The sequence below is a fragment of the Haematobia irritans genome, chromosome 3, assembly GCF_050003625.1.
Source record: "Haematobia irritans isolate KBUSLIRL chromosome 3, ASM5000362v1, whole genome shotgun sequence".
Classification (NCBI taxonomy): domain Eukaryota; kingdom Metazoa; phylum Arthropoda; class Insecta; order Diptera; family Muscidae; genus Haematobia; species Haematobia irritans.
This window is the reverse complement of record NC_134399.1, coordinates 18,235,987-18,255,271: the sequence shown is the minus strand read 5'-3', so window position 1 is coordinate 18,255,271 and position 19,285 is coordinate 18,235,987. Positions and strand designations below refer to the sequence as shown.

Genomic DNA, 19,285 nt, shown 5'->3' with positions numbered 1-19,285 from the left:
AAATGTTTGTGAAAATTTTATTTCTATAGAAAATTTTGTGAAAATTTTATTACTATAAAAAATGTTTCAAAATTTTACGAGTATTTCTCTAGAAAATTTTGCACAAAAATTATTTCTAAAGAAATTTTTGCAAAAATTTTATTTCCATAGAAAATTTTGTTAATACTATAGAAATTTTATTTCAGTAGAAAATTTTGTCAACATTTTATTTGTATAGAAAATTTTGTGAAAATTTATTACTGTTGAAAATTTTGTGAAAATTTTATGTCTATAGAAAATTTTGTCAACATTTTATTTCAAAAGAAAATTTTCTCCAAATTTTATTTCTATAGAAAATTTTGTCAACATTTTATTTCTATAGCAAATTTTGTGAAAATTTATTACTATTGAAAATTTTATGTCTATAGAAAATTTTGTCAACATTTTATTTCTATAGCAAATTTTGCCAAAATTTTATTTCTATAGAAAATTTTGTCACAATTTTATAGAAAATTTTGTCATAATTTATTTCTATAGAAAATTATGGCAAAATTTTATTTCTATAGAAAATTTTGTCAAAATTTTATTTCTCTAGAAAATGTTGTGAATTTTATTCCTATAGAAAATTTTGTGAACATCTTATCTATATAGGAAATTTTGTGAAAATTTTATGTCTATAGAAAATTTTGTCAACATTTTATTTCTATAGGAAATTTTGTCAATATTTTATTTCTGTAGAAAATTTTGTCAAAATTTTATTTCTATAGAAAATTATATGAAAGATTTATAACTATAGAAAATTTTATTACTGTAGAAAATTTTATTTTTATAGAAAATTTTGTTAAAGTTTTATTTCAATCGAAAATTTTGTCAAAATTTTATTTCTATTGAAAATTTTGTCATAATTTTATTCCTGTAGAAAGTTTTGCGAAAATTTTTATTCCTATAAAAAATGCTGCAAAAATTTTATTCCTATAAAAAATGTTGTCAAAATGTTATTACTATAGAAAATTTTGTGAATATTTTATTGCTATAGAAATTTTTGTGAAAATCTTATTCAAAATTTTATTTCTCTAGAATTTTTTGTGAAAATTTTATTTCTATAGAAAATTCTCTAGAAATTTTTGTGAAAATTTTATTCCTATAGAAAATTTTGGCAAAATTGTATTTCTATAGAAAATTTTGCCAAATTTTTATTACTATAGATAATTTTGTGAAAATGTTATTCCTATAGAAATTTTTGTGAAAATTTGTGAAGAGGAATATTTTGAAAAATCTACCAAAATATCTAGAATTCTACCAATCTACCATACATAAAAATCTACCATTTTTGGTGAATTCTAACAACTAGGGCAATCGTGTATCCTATAGGAACCTATGTCGTTTATATTTATGACGGTACCTGTTTTCGATTATTCTACCTGTTCCAATTAGTCCACCAAAATAAGTTATCGTGAAGAAAGGGATTAAAAATCTTAGCTTAGAACGAAATAGAAGTCAAGAGAATGTACATCTATAAACCGTCGTAATAGTTGTAGCATTTTTTTTCTTTGCAAATATATTTTTTTCCTATATTTTTGTTTTTGAAATATAGTAAACAAAAATGTTTCCCCCAAATTGTTGTTGTCTATGTTTACGTCCTTCTGATTACATCAAAAATCTTTACGGTGGTAATAACGAGGTTACGGAGGTTTATAATTTGACTAGAAAATATTTTACTAATGTGGTAAGTTTCTCGAAATAAAATGATCACATTTTGTATTGGAATTTTATCACAATTATATTCTTTATTTATTTAGCTATTGCAGATAAAAGAGATTGATACTTTAAAGAATATATGTATAACATGTTGGAATAAAATGGCCGAATTTAATATTTTTCAAGATTCCATCATGGAAGCTCAGAGGAGACTTAAGGAAAAACTTGAATTATGGAAAAATAAAAATCCAGTAAATTTGGAAGCCTCAGCAGCTTCAAACAGGGAGCTAAGAAATTACCAAAATGTTCCAGAGATTGTAAATTTGGAGACAGCTAAAGAAAATGAAGACCCTACTCTGATGGAAAATCGACAAAAATGTCAAGAAGCACGGGATGCTCAAGGAATAACACCAAATTCTAATACATCAAAAAATCGAAATGAAGATTGTAGAGTAATTGATTTTATTCACATATCGGATTCAGATACGGATCAGTCCTGTTCCAGTCCCATTCCTACAAAGGAACTACAAGGTAAAAATCTAAAAAAAAATCCACATCAAAACTTGTAGCTATACTCAGCAAAGATAGACCAAGATTTAAGATAATTTTTTTTACAATATTGCGTATTATGAATATATTTCCAGTTAATAAGTATATAGTATATAATATAACTATAGCGATAGGCGGTAGGCGATATTTCCAGGAAATATTACGTGTATTGCAAATGATTTGGATCTATTAGATGCCTTGTACTTTTTTGTCGTGTAAGGGCCGGAAACTATTTAAAATTTAATTGATCAAATTAAAAAAATAATTGATACTATTAATTTTTATACCCTCCACCATAGGATGGGGGGTATATTAACTTTGTCATTCCGTTTGTAACACATCGAAATATTGCTGTAAGACCCCATAAAGTATATATATTCTGGGTCGTGGTGAAATTCTGAGTCGATCTGAGCATGTCCGTCCGTCCGTCCGTCCGTCTGTTGAAATCACGCTAACCTCCGAACGAAACAAGATATCGACTTGAAACTTGGCACAAGTAGTTGTTATTGACGTAGGTCGGATGGTATTGCAAATGGGCCATATCGGTCCACTTTTACGTATAGCCCCATATAAACGGACCCCCAAATTTGGCTTGCGAGGCCTCTAAGAGAAGCAAATTTCATCCGATCCGGCTGAAATTTGGTACATGGTATTAGTATAAGGTCTCTAACAACAATGAAAAATTGGTCCATATCGGTCCATAATTACATATAGCCCCCATATAAACCGATCCCCCGATTTGGCTTGCGGAGCCTCTAAGAGAACCAAATTTCATCCGATCCGGCTGAAATTTGGTACATGGTGTTAGTATATGGTCTCTAACAACCATGCAAAAATTGGTCCACATCGGCCCATAATTATATATAGCCCCCATATAAACCGATCACAAGATTTGACCTCCGGGGCCTCTTGGAAGACCAAAATTCATCTGATTCAGTTGAAATTTGGTACGTAATGTTCATATATGGCCTCAAACACCCATACAAAAAATTGGTCGATATCGGTCCCAGGGCTGTGGAGCCGGAGTCGGAGTCTTGGAGTCGGAGTTTGAAGATTTTGCTGGAGTCGGAGTCGTAAAAATTTTGCTCGACTCCGACTCCGGCTAAACCAAATTTTTTAAAACACTTAACATTTGAAAATCAACTTCCAATTACGGCTATTTTTTTATGTTTCCTAGAATGTTAGACTAGCAGATGGGCTGGATCAATCCATTTTAATGCCCATATCAATTTATTTGAAATATTTCGAACAATCGAAATTATTTATTTTTAATTTAATTTATTTATTTATTTATATATTTACAATCATAATGAATTGTGAAAATAAACAGGTAATATAGGCCATATACATATGTGGAATATTGACAGAAAATTTTTTCAAAGCTGTTTTTTCAAAGAAAATTTTGTCAAAATATTATTTCTATAAAGAGTTTTATTTTTATTTCTATAGCAAATTTTGTCAAAATTTTATTTCTATAAAAAATTTATTCAAAATGTTATTACTATAGAAATATTTTTTTCTGTAGAAAATTGAGTCAAAATTTTGTTTCTATAGGATATTTTGCAAAATTTTATTTCTATAGAAAATTTTGCAAAATTTTGTTTGTTACATAATTTTTTTTCAAAATTTTATTTCTATTGATAATTTTATTTCTATAAAAATTTAAGTCAAAATTTTATTTCTATAGAAAATTTTGCAAAAATTTTATAGTAATAGATTTTTTCATTAGAAAATTTGGTCAAAATTTTATTTCTACAGAAAATTCAGTCAAAATTTTGTTTCTGTAGAATATTTTGCAGAATTTTATTTACTACACAAAAATGTTTCTTAAATTGTATTTTTATTGATAATTTTTTCAAAATTTTATTTCATTTCATTTATCTATAGCAAATTTTCTCAAAATTTTTTTTCTTACTGATGCTCACTGATACTCACTGCTATAAAAAAATATATTCAAAATTTTATTACTATAGAAATATTATTTTCTATATAATATTTAGTCAAAATTTTATTTCCATAGAAAATTTAGTCAAAATTTTGTTTCTATAGAATATTTTGCAAAATTTTATTTCTATAGAAATTTTTGCAAAATTTTCGTTGCTACACATTTTTTTTTTAAATTTTATTTCTATTGATAATTTTTTCAAACTTTTATTTCTATAAAAAATTTTGCCAAATTTTATTTCTATAAAAATTTTATTCAAAATTTTATTTCTATATATTTGGTCAAAATTTGATTTCTATAGAAAATTTTGCCAAAAGTTTATTTCTAGAGAAAATTTTGCAAAATTTTATTTACTAGACAAAATTTTTTCCAAAATTGTAGGCTCACTGCTAAGTCGAAAACTTGTACAAATGACTCAAATTTTCAAATTTTTCAATGAATGAATAATAAATGCATTTTTGCGAAATTGTCTAAACAATTATAAATATTTCCCAAATATTGCCTGAGATTTTGTAGAAGTCTGATTTGAGATTGTATCAAAATGTAGATCTAAATACAAAGTTGTGCAGAGTATATTATTATCGGCCCGCCCGACTTTAGACTTTTTTTGCTTTTTTATTTTTTGTTAAAATTGTGTTACGTTCCATAACGTTAGATTTAAATTTAAAGTACATAGGTTTTGTAGAAGTATATACAATTTCGTCTAAATCGATTCAAATTCAAATTCATGCATATGGGAATATAAACCTTTATATAGCTCGCAACAAATTTAAAGTCCACAAATAAATATACGGTTGGTATCTTCTCATATTATGATGGGTATTTATATCATTATTTTATTTATTAAACATTGCCCTAAATTTGAAATATAGAGTTCAATTGGCATATAATGTGAAATTAAGACCTTTTTTTGAACACATAAATAAATACGATACTTTATATCGATCCACTTACGGTACCCCCACAATAGAACTACAAATTAGTGGTATTAAAATGAGATTTAGTTATATTACCCGGAGTCGACTCCGCAGTCGGAGTCGGAGTCGAGCTGATGAAAAATGCTGGAGTCGGAGTCGGAGTCGAGCAAAATTGGCTCGACTCCACAGCCCTGACCTCCGGAGCACCTTGGAAGAGCAAAATTCTTCACATTCGGTTGAAATTTGGTACGTGATGTGAGTATAGGGTATCCAACAACCATGCAGGAATTGGTTCCTATCAGTCCATTATAATATATAGCTCCCATATAAACCGATCCCCAGATTTGACCTCCGGTGCCTTTTCGAGAAGCAAAATTCATCCGATCTGGTTGAAATTCGGTACGTGGTGGTAGTATATGATATTTAACAACCATGTGAGTTGAAATTTGTGGATGACAGTCTTTCGTAGAAGTTTCTACGCAATCCATGATGGAGGGTACATAAGATTCGGCCTGGCCGAACTTACGGCCGTATATACTTGTTGTGACTGATTTTTGTTTCAATTAAAAGATTTGTTGAATCAATTAAATTTTCCATCCATCGTACGGTTCCATTCCATCATACGGTTCCTCTCACTTTGTACAATCTTGTGAGACCATCTTCAAACTCTCGTTCCATAGTTCTGATCAGGGGTTACATCTAAAGAATGTATGCTCAGCTTCATCTGTGATATATTCTTCTTCGTAAATACCAGAGTCTGAGCTGTATTTCCACAACCGGAACATCCGTTTTTCTTGAGAAGAACATGTTCAACACACAATATTGGGAGCCACCGTGGTTCAATGGTTAGCATGCCCGCCTTGCATACACAAGGTCGTGGGTTCGATTCCAGCTTCGACCGAACACCAAAAAGTTTTTCGGCGGTGGATTATCCCACCTCAGTAATGCTGGTGACATTTCTGAGGGTTTCAAAGCTTCTCTAAGTAGTTTCACTGCAATGTGGAACGCCGTTCGGACTCGGCTATAAAAAGGAGATCCCTTGTCATTGAGCTTAACATGGAATCGGACAGCACTCAGTGATAAGAGAGAAGTTCACCAATGTGGTATCACAATGGACTGAATAGTCTAAGTGAGCCTGATACATCGGGCTGCCACCTAACCTAACCTAACAATATTCCACATTCTCAGATTGCGTCCTCTGTCTCGTCTGAATTAAATATCGCTTATATATCGGTTTGTCCGTCTTGTCCTCTTTACCGTTCTTCCATATTTCGTACTACATTAATTCGTAGTGGGCCTCTTCGGGGTTTGTGACCATACCCAGTATAAGTCTGTGTACAGAACCCAGCTTTTACTTCCCATAACGATGCATCCATGTTGACAGTTTTCTTGCGTAGAACTTTATCAACAGATCGCCTTACAGTGTCCCATTTTCTCTAGCTTTCTATAATTTTTTGGAATATATGTTAGATCAGTCGTCAGAGCTACATGTTATTGCATATTCTGTCGTGGAAATCGATCTGCCGCCGAACTGTATCGCAATCGACGATACCGGTTAAAATTTCATCCCACCTGGGAACCGTTTTCGCATTACTTCGAAGTCGACTTCTTCATGACCATCTCCTGTAGGTCTGGGTGCAGACTCTAGATTTTAAGGGATGTGTCCATTTGACCTCATTCCTCCTACATTCTAGCGGCATCTTTTCGGTGTTCGTGACCAGCTCCTATAGGTCCGCGTAGAGACTGCAAAATTGTATATCGGTTATCCGTGGCCAGAGAGCATCTGAGTTATGTAGTATGTTACTTGGCCATGTCTTCTGTCTCGCCATAATTGTATATCGGTTATAAGTCTGTGTGTCAATCTAAACTCTTTGTCGTACCGCAATTGGGATTTGTGCCCATATCCTATAAATCGGCGTCCTACATTCTAGCGGCATCTTTTCGGTGTTCGTGGCCAGCTCCTATAAGTCTGCGTAGAGACTCCAAAAATTTTATATCGGTTATCCGTGGCCAGAGAGCATCCGAGTTATGTAGTATGTTACTTGGTCATGTCTTCTGTCTCGCCGTAATTGTATATCGGTTATAAGTCGGTGTGTCAATCTACCCTCTTTGTCGTACCGCAATTGGGATGTGTGCCCATCTCCTATATGTCGGCTTCCAGGCTCCAGCTTCCATTTCTCAGAAGAATATATCCATGTCACCATTTTTCTTGCTTAGAAGATGTTCAACAAATCGTCTTAAAATCTCCTAGATCTACTCACTTGTGAATTATATCTCTGGGAGAGACCATACCCATGCCCATGTTATAAGCCGATGTTTCCACCGTTCCTCCATCATTCGTAATAAATTATTTCGAAATGGTACCCTTCGGGTTTCGTGACTATCTCCTGTAAGTCTGCGTCCAGACTCCAACCTTAATTTCTCATGACAATGCATCCGTGTCAACCTTTTTCCTACGAAGAATATGTTCAACAAATTACCTTAAAGCTTCCCAAATTTTCTCGCTCATTTTATGGGCTACAGATCTAAGGCTCTCTCAATTTCAGTTTCAAACTTCCATTGCGTCGTTCGTGGTCAGAGAGCATTTGAATTATATAATATGTTACTTCGCCCTTTGTTCTGTCTCGCCAGAATTGTATATCGGCTATAGGTCGATATGTCCATTTAACCTCATCGTCGTGAATCCCTTTGAAGTTCAGGACTATTTCCTGAAAGTCAATGTCCAGACTCAAACTTTCATTTCTCATGACGATGCATCCATGTCGTCATTTTTCTTTCGAAGAGCATGTTCAAAAAATCGCTTCACATCCTCCCAGATTGTGCCGCTTCTTATCATCTTGCAGACTATAGATCTCAGGAAGGCACGCTCAATTTTTTTCAAGCTTTCGTTCCTCCGTTCAGGCCGGTGGCTACATCTAAAGAAGATATTTTCCGCATCATCGGCAATTTTTATTTCTCTGTAAAGCCAGTTGTCTGAGCTACAGTCCCCCATAAGGTATTTCCACAAGTAGCCGTGGCCAGAGAGCATCTGAGTTATGTAGTATGTTACTTCGCCACGTTTTATTTTCGCCAAAGTTGTATATCGGTCCATGTGTCCATTTGACCTCTTTGTAGTTCCTCCAACACTCGTGCCGCATTATTTAGATGTGGTACCCATCGGGGTTCGTGTTTTTCTCCCGAAAGTTTGTGTCCAGACTCAAACTTTTTTTATCATGACGATGCCTCTATGTTCAAGAAATCGCCTCACAGCCTCCAAGATTCTCTCGCTGCTTATCATCTTGCGGACTATAGATCTCTGAGAGACATCTTAAATTTCATTATCAATCTTTCGTTTCGTCGTTCTACCCAGCGATTACATCTAAAGAAGGCATGCTCAGCATGACCTGTGATTTCATCTTCTTCGTAAATCTATTCCCCCATTCGGTAAAGGTACTTCCACAAGTAGTAGTGGCCAAAGAGCATCTGAGTCACACAGTATGTTACTTCACCATATCCATTTAACCACTTTGCCGTTCCTCCATCGTTCTTGCCCTATACGAGTACTTACGATCCCTTTGTTCGCCACCATTTCCTGTAAGTCGTGACGTTAAATTCATACCATATTGTGGACTATATATCTCAGGGAGTCACCTTAAATTTTATTATCAATCTTTCGTTCTGCCCTCCATCGTTCTTGATGCATCACTTTGAAGAGCATCCCTTTGGGGTTCGTGGCCACTTCCTGTAAGTCTGAATTCAAACTACAGTTTTTATACCCACCACCATAGGATGGGGGTATATTAACTTTGTCATTCCGTTTGTAACACATCGAAATATTGCTCTAAGACCCCATAAAGTATATATATTCTGGGTCGTGGTGAAATTCTGAGTCGATCTGAGCATGTCCGCCCGTCCGTCCGTCCGTCCGTCTGTTGAAATCACGCTAACTTCCGAACGAAACAAGCTATCGACTTGAAACTTGGCACAAGTAGTTGTTATTGCTGTAGGTCGGATGGTATTGCAAATGGGCCATATCGGTCCACTTTTACGTATAGCCCCCATATAAACGGACCCCAAAATTTGGCTTGCGAGGCCTCTAAGAGAAGCAAATTTCATCCGATCCGGCTGAATTTTGGTACATGGTGTTAGTATATGGTCTCTAACAACCATGCAAAAATTGGTCCACATCGGTCCATAATTATATATAGCCCCCATATAAACCGATCCCCCGATTTGGTTTGCGAGGCCCTTAAGAGAAGCAAATTTCATCCGATCCGGCTGAAATTTGGTACATGGTGTCAGTGTATGGTCTCTAACAACCATGCAAAAATTGGTCCACATCGGTCCAAAATTATATATAGCCCCCATATAAACCGATCCCCCGATTTGGCTTGCGAGGCCTCTAAGAGAAGCAAATTTCATCCGATCCGGCTGAAATTTGGTACATGGTGTTAGTATATGGTCTCTAACAACCATGCAAAAATTGGTCCACATCGGTCCATAATTATATATAGCCCCCATATAAACCGATCCCCCGATTTGGCTTGCGAGGCCCCTAAGAGAAGCAAATTTCATCCGATCCGACTGAAATTTGGTACGTGGTGTCAGTATATGGTCTCTAACAACCATGCAGAAATTGGTCCACATCGGTCCATAATTATATATAGCCCCCATATAAACCGATCCCCCGATTTGGCTTGCGAGGCCTCTAAGAGAAGCAAATTTCATCCGATCCGGCTGAATTTTGGTACATGGTGTTAGTATATGGTCTCTAACAACCATGCAAAAATTGGTCCACATCGGTCCATAATTATATATAGCCCCCATATAAACCGATCCCCCGATTTGGTTTGCGAGGCCCTTAAGAGAAGCAAATTTCATCCGATCCGGCTGAAATTTGGTACATGGTGTCAGTGTATGGTCTCTAACAACCATGCAAAAATTGGTCCACATCGGTCCAAAATTATATATAGCCCCCATATAAACCGATCCCCCGATTTGGCTTGCGAGGCCCTTAAGAGAAGCAAATTTCATCCGATCCGGCTGAAATTTGGTACATGGTGTTAGTATATGGTCTCTAACAACCATGCAAAAATTGGTCCACATCGGTCCATAATTATATATAGCCCCCATATAAACCGATCCCCCGATTTGGCTTGCGAGGCCTCTAAGAGAAGCAAATTTCATCCGATCCGGCTGAATTTTGGTACATGGTGTTAGTATATGGTCTCTAACAACCATGCAAAAATTGGTCGACATCGGTCCATAATTATATATAGCCCCCATATAAACCGATCCCCCGATTTGGCTTGCGAGGCCGCTATGAGAAGCAAATTTCATCCGATCCGGCTGAAATTTTGTACGTGATGTTAGTATATGGTCTATAGCAACCATGCAAAAATTGGTCCACATCGGTTCATAATTATATATAGCCCCCATATAAACCGATCACCAGATTTGACCTCCGGAACCTCTTGGAAGACCAAAATTCATCTGATTCAGTTGAAATTTGGAATGTGGTGTTAATATATGGCCTCAAACACCCATGCAAAAATTGGTCGATATCGGTCCATAATTATATATAGGCCCCATATAAACCGATCCCCAGATTTGACCTCCGGAGCACCTTGGAAGAGCAAAATTCTTCACATTCGGTTGAAATTTGGTACGTGATGTGAGTATAGGGTATCCAACAACCATGCAGGAATTGGTTCCTATCAGTCCATAATTTTATATAGCTCCCATATAAACCGATCCCCAGATTTGACCTCCGGTGCCTTTTCGATAAGCAAAATTCATCCGATCTGCTTGAAATTTGGTACGTGGTGGTAGTATATGATATTTAACAACCATGCCAAAAGTGGTACATATCAGTCCATAATCGTACATAGCCCCATATAAACCGATCCCGAGATTTGGTTTTGGAACCTCTTGGAGGAGCAAGTTTCATCCGAGTGAGTTGAAATTTGGTACATTGTGCTAGTATATGGTCGTTAACAACCATGCCTAACTAGGTCCATATCGGTCTATAGTTATATATGGCCCTCAGATAAATCGATCCCCAATCACACAAAAATTGGTCCATATCAAGTTCATAATTGTATATAGCCCCCATATAAGCGACCCCCATATTTCATTTCTGGCTCTCTACGTACAAAAAGTCGATTCGTAATTATTTGTAGACTTAACTATACATAACTTTTTTGTCTAATATATACCATGTATGGACTAAATCACAGTCTTTCGTAGAAGTTTCTACGCAATCCATGGTGGTGGGTACATAAGATTCGGCCTGGCCGAACTTGCGGCCGTATGTACTTGTTATTGTTTGTGTCACGCCAAATTTCGTTTTCAAGCTTTCCTTCCGTCGATCTCCTCAATGGTACTTCCACAAGTATCCGTGGTCAGAGAGCATCTGAATCATACCTTATGTTACTTCGCCATATCTTCTTTCCCGATCGATGTATCCATTTGACCACTTCGTCGTTCCTCCATCGTTCTTGCCGAATTATTTAGAAGGGAATCCTTTTGGTGTTCGTGACCATATCCTGCATATATGAGTCAAGATTTTATTTCCCATGACGACGCATCCATGTCAATTTGTTTCTACGAAGAACATGTTCAACAACTCACCATACAGCCTCCCAGTTTCTCAGGATTCGTATAAATTGGCTGACTACAGATTTCAGAGAGTCACGTCCAATTTTATTTTCAAGCTCTCATTTTGACTTGCAGCTACATCCAAAGAAGATATGTCCGGTACCATGTGTGATTTATTCTTCTTCATAAATGCAGGTTTCTGAGATGCATTTCCCCATGCGAAGGAGACATTCTAAAAAAGTATTTGTGGTCCGTAGAGTTTTCTGTATTGCCAGAATTTTCTATCAGTTATAGGTCGGAGCCACCGTGGTGCAATGGTTAGCATGTCCGCCTTGCATACACAAGGTCGTGGGTTCGATTCCTGCTTTGACCGATCCCACCTCAGTAATGCTGGTGACATTTCTGAGGGTTTCAAAGCTTCTCTAAGTGGTTTCACTGCAATGTGGAACGTCGTTCGGACTCGGCTTTAAAAAGGAGGTCCCTTGTCATTGAGCTTAACATGGAATCGGGCAGCACTCAGTGATAAGAGAGAAGTTCACCAATGTGGTATAACAATGGACTGAATAGTCTAAGTGAGCCTAATACATTGGGCTGCCACCTAACCTAACCTAAGTCGGTGTGTCCTTCTGCCCCCTTTGTCTTGCCATCATAGTTCTTTGCCTTGGTCTCTTCCTGAAATGCAGCTATAAAGTTTTTCGCACCATGTTGTTTAGCTCGGAATACTTTTTGCCTATTGGAGGGGCCTATTGGGTTCAGTCCTGCTGAACCTAACCTTGAGAAACTCAGAGCTTCTGTTCTCTGAACTGGAAGAAACTTGTTCTCACTAATTCTTCTCTGTAGGGTCGACGCCTTCTTGGGATTACCATATCGTCTTTGTGCATCTCTGTTTCTAGATACAGATGCCGTCTTATTAGTACTAGCAGTTCGGTCTTCTGCATTGTCACGCGTGTCTAACCAAACTTTCGCATGTATCTTGGATTGACGCAGTTTGCATTGAGCCTCTTCATATTATTACAATTATTCCTTTCGTCCTTAAAAAAAAAAAAAAATCCTTTCGTCCGATACTGTGCAGTACGTCGAGGTGACTCTCAGAGCTATTGTTTCGTGTTGTAATTGCTTCATGATAATGGAAAATTGAAGGCCCTCCTCCAATTTTCTTTAAAACTGTTGGAAACCAGTTCTTTGCATTGAAAGCAGTTTGTTCGGTCTCGTTAACTTTTATGGATCGATGTCCAAATTTTACACCCAATGTTACCCATTAACCCGCTCGGTCATGCTGTTATCATTGCTGCTTTCCCTATAAACTATTCTATCTGCTTAGTTTTGAGTCACAAGTTCTTGATTATTGGCATTAACATATCCTCTATGATCATCTCTATTTTTAGGAGCAGATATCGTCTTGTTAGTAATAGCAATTCCCCATGTAAACAGCATTGATGAATCTCTAGATTCTAGATTACATTTCTGTTGAACCCACTGCATCTAAATTGTATGGCGATTGCTCTCTGGATCATCGTCCATTGAATTCTTGAATTATGTATATCCCTTACATGAATCCCTTAATATATCAGACCTTTATTGGAAGCAATGGTCGCATCATACCAAACATATTTAACATTTACTTCTTACTGATAAAAGAAATAAATCTTCATATTTTCAGGGAACGCCGTTAACTTTCAAGCATCCAATACACATCAATCTCAGATATCAAATTTAAGACGATCTCGAAAGAACCAAGGTTATGGACTTAACCTACGAAGTAATTCTGAAAACTCTGCAGGTTCTTCAACTTATATCCCAGCCAGAGATACAGAAGTAGCAAGAAATCCATTTAATTCAGAATCATTTAATATATATCATTCTCCAAGATCCCATGCCACTATATCTAGAAAAGTCCAAGATTCGGGATTTAACCTACGAAGCAATTCGATTACATTCAAAAGTTCTTCAACTTATGTTCAAACCAGAGAAACCGAAGTTACTGTTCATTTAGAAACATTCAGTAATGATCCAGGGTCTGGATTCAACCTACGAGGTAATCCTGGTAACTCCGAAAGATCTTCTACTTGTGTTCGAACAAGAGATACAGAAGTTACAACAAATCCTGGTAATTTGGAAGGATTTATTATTGAAGATCAATCTCCAACATTAAATGCAATTCCATCCAGAAGAGATCAACAGTCGAGGTTAAACCTACGGGGAAATTCTGGTAACTCCGAAAGTTCTTCAACTTATGTTTCAATAAGAAACACAGAAATTATAGGAAATCCATCCGAGATGCTACCACTTAATATAAATCAATATCAAACATCTATCAACGATCAAGAGTCTGGCTTTAATCTACAAAGCAATTCTGGTAATTCCGAAAGATTTTCAACTTATCTTCAAGCCAGAGATACAGAAGTAAATCCTGGTAATTTGGAAGGATTTAATATAGATCGGTCCCCAACATCAAATGTGATTCCATCCAGAGGAGATCAACAGTCTGGGTTGAACCTACGAGGCAATCCTGATAACTCCGAAAGCTCTTCAAGTTATGTTTCAATAAGAAGTACAGAATTTATAGGAAATCCATCCGCCACACAAGCTCCTAATATATATCAATCTCAAGCATCCAGAGATCAAGAGCCTGGCTTCAACTTACGAAGCAATCCTGGTAACTCCGAAAGATCTTCAACTTATGTTTCAGCAAGAAATGCAGAAGTTATAGGAAATCCAGCCGAGATATTAGCACCTAATATAAATCAATCTCAAGCATTTGGCAAAGATCAAGGGTCTGGCTTCAACTTGCGAAGCAATCCTGGTAACTCCGAAAGATCTTCAACGTATGTTTCAGCAAGAAATGCAGAAGTTATAGGAAATCCAACCGAGATGTTAGCAACTAACATAAATCAATCTCAAGCATTTGGCAAAGATCAAGAGTCTGGCTTCAACTTACGTATCAATTCTGGTAACTCCGAAAGATCTTCAACTTATATTCCACCCAGGGATGCAGAAATTACCGAAAACCCCGGTAATTTGGAAGGATTTAATATAGATCGGTCAAATGTGATTCCATCCAGAGGAGATCAACAGTCTAATTTTATCCTACGAGAAAATCCTGCTAACTCCGCAAGCTCTTCACTGTATGTTTCAGCAAGAAATAAAGAAATTATAGGAAATCCATCCGCCACACAAGCTCCTAATATATATCAATCTCAAGCATCCAGAGATCAAGAGCCTGGCTTCAACCTACGAAGCAATTCTAGTAACTCCGAAAGATCTTCAACTTATATTCCAGCCAGGGATGCAGAAATTACCGAAAACCCTGGTAATTTGGAAGGATTTAATATAGATCGGTCAAATGTGATTCCACCCAGAAGAAATCAACAGTCTAATTTTATCCTACGAGACAATCCTGGTAACTCCGCAAGCTCTTCAGTGTATGTTTCAGCAAGAAATAAAGAAATTATAGGAAATCCATCCGCCGCACAAGCTCCTAATATATATCAATCTCAAGCATCCAGAGATCAAGAGCCTGGCTTCAACCTACGAAGCAATTCTAGTAACTCCGAAAGATCTTCAACTTTTATTCCAGCCAGAGATACAGAAATTACAGAACAATCTCAAATATCAAAAGCGACTACATCCAGAAGAGATCAGCAGTCTCGTTTTAACTGCGAAAACTTTTCGACTTATGTTCCCGGAAGAAATACAGAAAATCCAGTCAACATACAAGCACATAATCAATCCCAAGCATCTAACAAAGATCAAGAAAATCGATGTATCCCAAGAACCTATTACGATAGCTCTGAACGAACTTACGTTGATGATCAATCTCAAGAATCCAGCAACCCCCAAGAGTATAGCTTTAGCCCACAAAACAATTCCATGAACTCCAATAGATCTGCAACTTATATTTCATCCGGATCCTCAGATTCCCATTCAGATACGGAATATGAAGATTTTGATGAACCTGTGGGCCTCTTTGCTGGTGGAGAATTTGAAGGTGATACAAACTCCATAGAATTAGAAAGAGATGAAGAGCAAGAAGCCACAGTTCCATCTTCATCCCTTCAAGCAAATATGCAACAAAAAAATCTCAATTCCACGATTCCAGACAGTAATCTAGAAACTCCGAATGAATTGCCTTCACACAATGGCCAAGTGGCAACCGGTCAGAAAAAAGAATTTTTCCGTAGACTTTTAAAACGTCTCAACACTACCGAAGAATATGATGATTATATAGCTTCATGGAGACCTAATCTCGAATGCTTGGTATGCCATGCCACCCAATCAACTTTTTCACTATTACAGCAACACTTCCAACAGCAACATCCCAGTGAAAAATGTCACATTCAATGTTGCCAACTTAATTTATATACACGCCATGAAATCGAAAAGCATATTCATTATCACAAGGAACCATTCAAATACAAATGTGAAATTTGTTTTAAATGTTATACGTCCAAGCCTTGCTTGCAAATGCATCTCTTGACTCATACACGAAAAGCTGAGAAGCCAGTCAAATGTCCCAGATGTCAAAGAGAATTTGGAAAACAAAGCTCTTTAGAAAAGCATATGGAAAAAACTTGCAAATTAACGAATACATCCCTTTCCTGTGAATACTGTGGATGCCGTTTTAAAAATAAACTTTCGTTGAGAGCACACAAGTGTTATAGACATAATAAGAAACAATTTGTCTGTAAGACTTGTGATAAAGTCTTTACAACTCCTCATAGTTTCAGAGATCACATGAATACCCATACGGGAAATTTCTCATACGATTGTCACTTTTGTTCGAGAAAATTTCAAGTAAAGAGGGCCTTGTATGCCCATTTGACCAAATTGCATCCTGAAGAGTGGGATCGTGAGAAGAAGGAGCAGGCCACACAACGCCATTTGAAAAAGGTGTACAAATGCAGCAATTGTGAAAATGTTTACCAGACCATATTTGCTTGGCAAGAACATCAAGCCGTCCATGAAGGAAAACTCAAGTATTCATGTAATCTTTGTTCAAAGGTCTACAAATACAGTTCGAATTTGGCTGCACATCGCAAAAGAGTACATCCCGAGGAACACAAGAAAAATGTAGAACGAATGCAAGGAAGAACATCGAAATAAGTTAATGGTGTTGTAAATAGCTGTATTATTATAAAATCGAAATTACAATTAAATGAACTGAATCCTGAATTTGAAAAATTTTGTTTATATCTTCCTATCTCCAGGAGTTTTATACTGTCGTCCGAAGTTTTGTTGAATTCATAAGTGACTGGTAGTAACTCTAAATTTTAATTTCCACTTGAGGATTGTACATCCATCAAGAATGTTCTGTGGCTTCTGAGGCTTCTGGCTGGAGTACGTAGACAACTCCACTCAGAAGCCTTAACGAACCCGAGTATGTAGTCTCGTAAATCGTTAATTCGCTGAAAGCAAACGAAGTCTAGGAACTTACCTCTACGACCACTGACACAGAAAATTGATAGGAATCATGCGTAGCCTCTGTTATTTGATATTCGCCTTCTTGATATCCTACTCTATCTAGATTAATTTCCACTCTAATTAGCATTCCCTCTAATAACTCGATTCTTCCACCTGGAAGCCTTGATGGAGTATATACAGGGTGATACGGTCAAAATTTGGTCAATATAAACTTGACGTATTTCTTTCAATTTTGCATTTAAAAAACCTGAACACCCCTCATTAAGAAGATGTGTGTGTGTGTAGAATGTTGCTCCTATTTTGATTTTGGAATTCACTCTTCAGTTGTCAAAATGCCGTCCAAGCAAGAAGAGCAGCGTATCAAAATTTCGCGAAAATCCGAGCTACTCGCACGCAAAGCTGGCAAAATCGCTAAAAGTTGCCAAATCAAACGTTACAAATGTAATTAAAGTGTTTGGGGAACGTTTGTCGACAGCCAGGAAGTCTGGATCGGGGGGAAATCGAAAACCGGAAGCCGCTGAGACGACAAAGAGAGTTGGCGGTAGTTTCAAGCGAAACCCTAATCTCTCTCTCCGAGATGCCGCAAATAAGCTGGGTGTATCGTCTACAACCGTGCATCGAGCCAAAAAAACGAGCCGGACTATCGACTTACAAGAAGGTAGTGACTCCAAATCGCGATGATAAACAAAATACGACGGCCAAAGCGCGATCCCGGAGGCTGTACACGACGATACTGGCGAAGTTTGACTGCGTGGTAATGGACGACGAAACCTACGTCAAAGCCGACTACAAGCAGCTTCCGGGACAGGAGTTTTATACGGCAAAAGGAAGGGGAAAGGTAGCAGATATTTTCAAGCACATAAAACTGTCAAAGTTCGCAAAGAAATATCTGGTTTGGCAAGCCATCTGTACCTGTGGCTTGAAAAGCAGCATTTTCATAGCTTCCGGGACTGTCAACCAAGAAATTTACGTGAAAGAATGTTTGAATAAACGTCTGCTGCCTTTCCTGAAGAAACACGGTTGTTCCGTACTGTTTTGGCCGGATTTGGCATCTTGCCATTACGGTAAAAAGGCCATGGAGTGGTACGCCGCCAACAACGTGCAGGTGATTCCCAAGGACAAGAACCCTCCCAACACGCCAGAGCTCCGCCCAATTGAGAAATACTGGGCTATTGTCAAGCGGAACCTAAAGAAGACCAAAAAAAACTGCTAAGGACGAGTAGCAGTTCAAGGCAAACTGGCTTTCAGCGGCGAAGAAGGTGGACAAGGTGGCTGTACAAAATCTGATGGCAGGTGTCAAGCGTGAGGCCCGTCAATTCGGATTTGGAAAAGCGAAAGCCTAACTGAATATTTTTCCTGAATTTTATACTAATTGAACTTGAAAAAGAAATTTAATTTGATTTTTTAAATAAACGATTTCACCGATTTACACGCGTTTCCCCTTGACCAAATTTTGACCGTATCACCCTTTACTGCGGACTGAAGTCCCTAAATCGTCAAGGAAGCCCATGATTGTGGATTTCTTCTAATCCATAATGACATGGAAAAATTAACATCTAAAAATTCAGTGTTCCCCTCAGACCATGTTGATCCATTGCGATCGAGTTGTTTGTTCTTTGTCTTCTTGATATTCTACTGCTTCAGGCTTATATCCATCCTAATTAGAATTACCTCCAATGAAGTTTGTCTGTATTCTTCCACTCGTTACTTCTCTGCAAGAAAAGGGAATCTGGAATCTTATCTTTTAAATGATAATGCTGGACGATGCTTCAGTGCCATTAAAAATCCAGAGTTCAAATGCAGGTCATCTTGGTCCATTGCGATTCCTCAAAGTTATATGCTTGATATTCAACTCCATCAGAAATAATTCCAACCTAATTAGCCTTCATTCTAATGAAACTTGTCTGCATTCTTCCACCAAGAAGCCTTGCTGACATCCAGAGTTCCAATTCAGATCATCTTAGTCCATTGCGATTGCTCAAAGTTATTTGCTCTTCGACTTCTTCGATATTCTACTCTGTCAGGATTAATTTCATCTTAATTAGCATTCACTCCATTAAATTTGTTAACGTCTTACACGCCGAATCCTTGACCAAACCGAATATATTCCGCCGACTGAAGTCCCGTAAATCGCTAATTCTCTGAAAGAAACGATAAACCGCAGTCATGTTTCTTCTAAATGAAAATTCTGGACACT

General features: G+C 37.0%; 1 protein-coding gene across 1 annotated transcript; it reads left to right on the top strand.

The window, feature by feature from the left end:
- Nucleotides 1–1,789: 1,789 nt before the first annotated feature.
- On the top strand, nt 1,790–16,810 carry LOC142229548 (uncharacterized). The gene is made up of 2 exons (XM_075300114.1): nt 1,790–2,208; nt 13,328–16,810. Exons 1-2 carry the CDS (start codon nt 1,839–1,841, stop codon nt 16,768–16,770), a joined length of 3,813 nt encoding a protein of 1,270 aa, XP_075156229.1. The 5' UTR covers nt 1,790–1,838; the 3' UTR covers nt 16,771–16,810.
- Nucleotides 16,811–19,285: the final 2,475 nt, after the last annotated feature.

What these genes read in the sequence shown, in the direction of transcription:
- LOC142229548 (XM_075300114.1), top strand. Translation starts at nt 1,839, where the DNA reads ATGGCCGAATTTAATATTTTTCAAGATTCCATCATGGAAGCTCAGAGG. An exon ending in TCCTACAAAGGAACTACAAG is followed by an intron (nt 2,209 to 13,327) that starts GTAAAAATCTAA and finishes TCATATTTTCAG; the next exon opens with GGAACGCCGTTAACTTTCAA.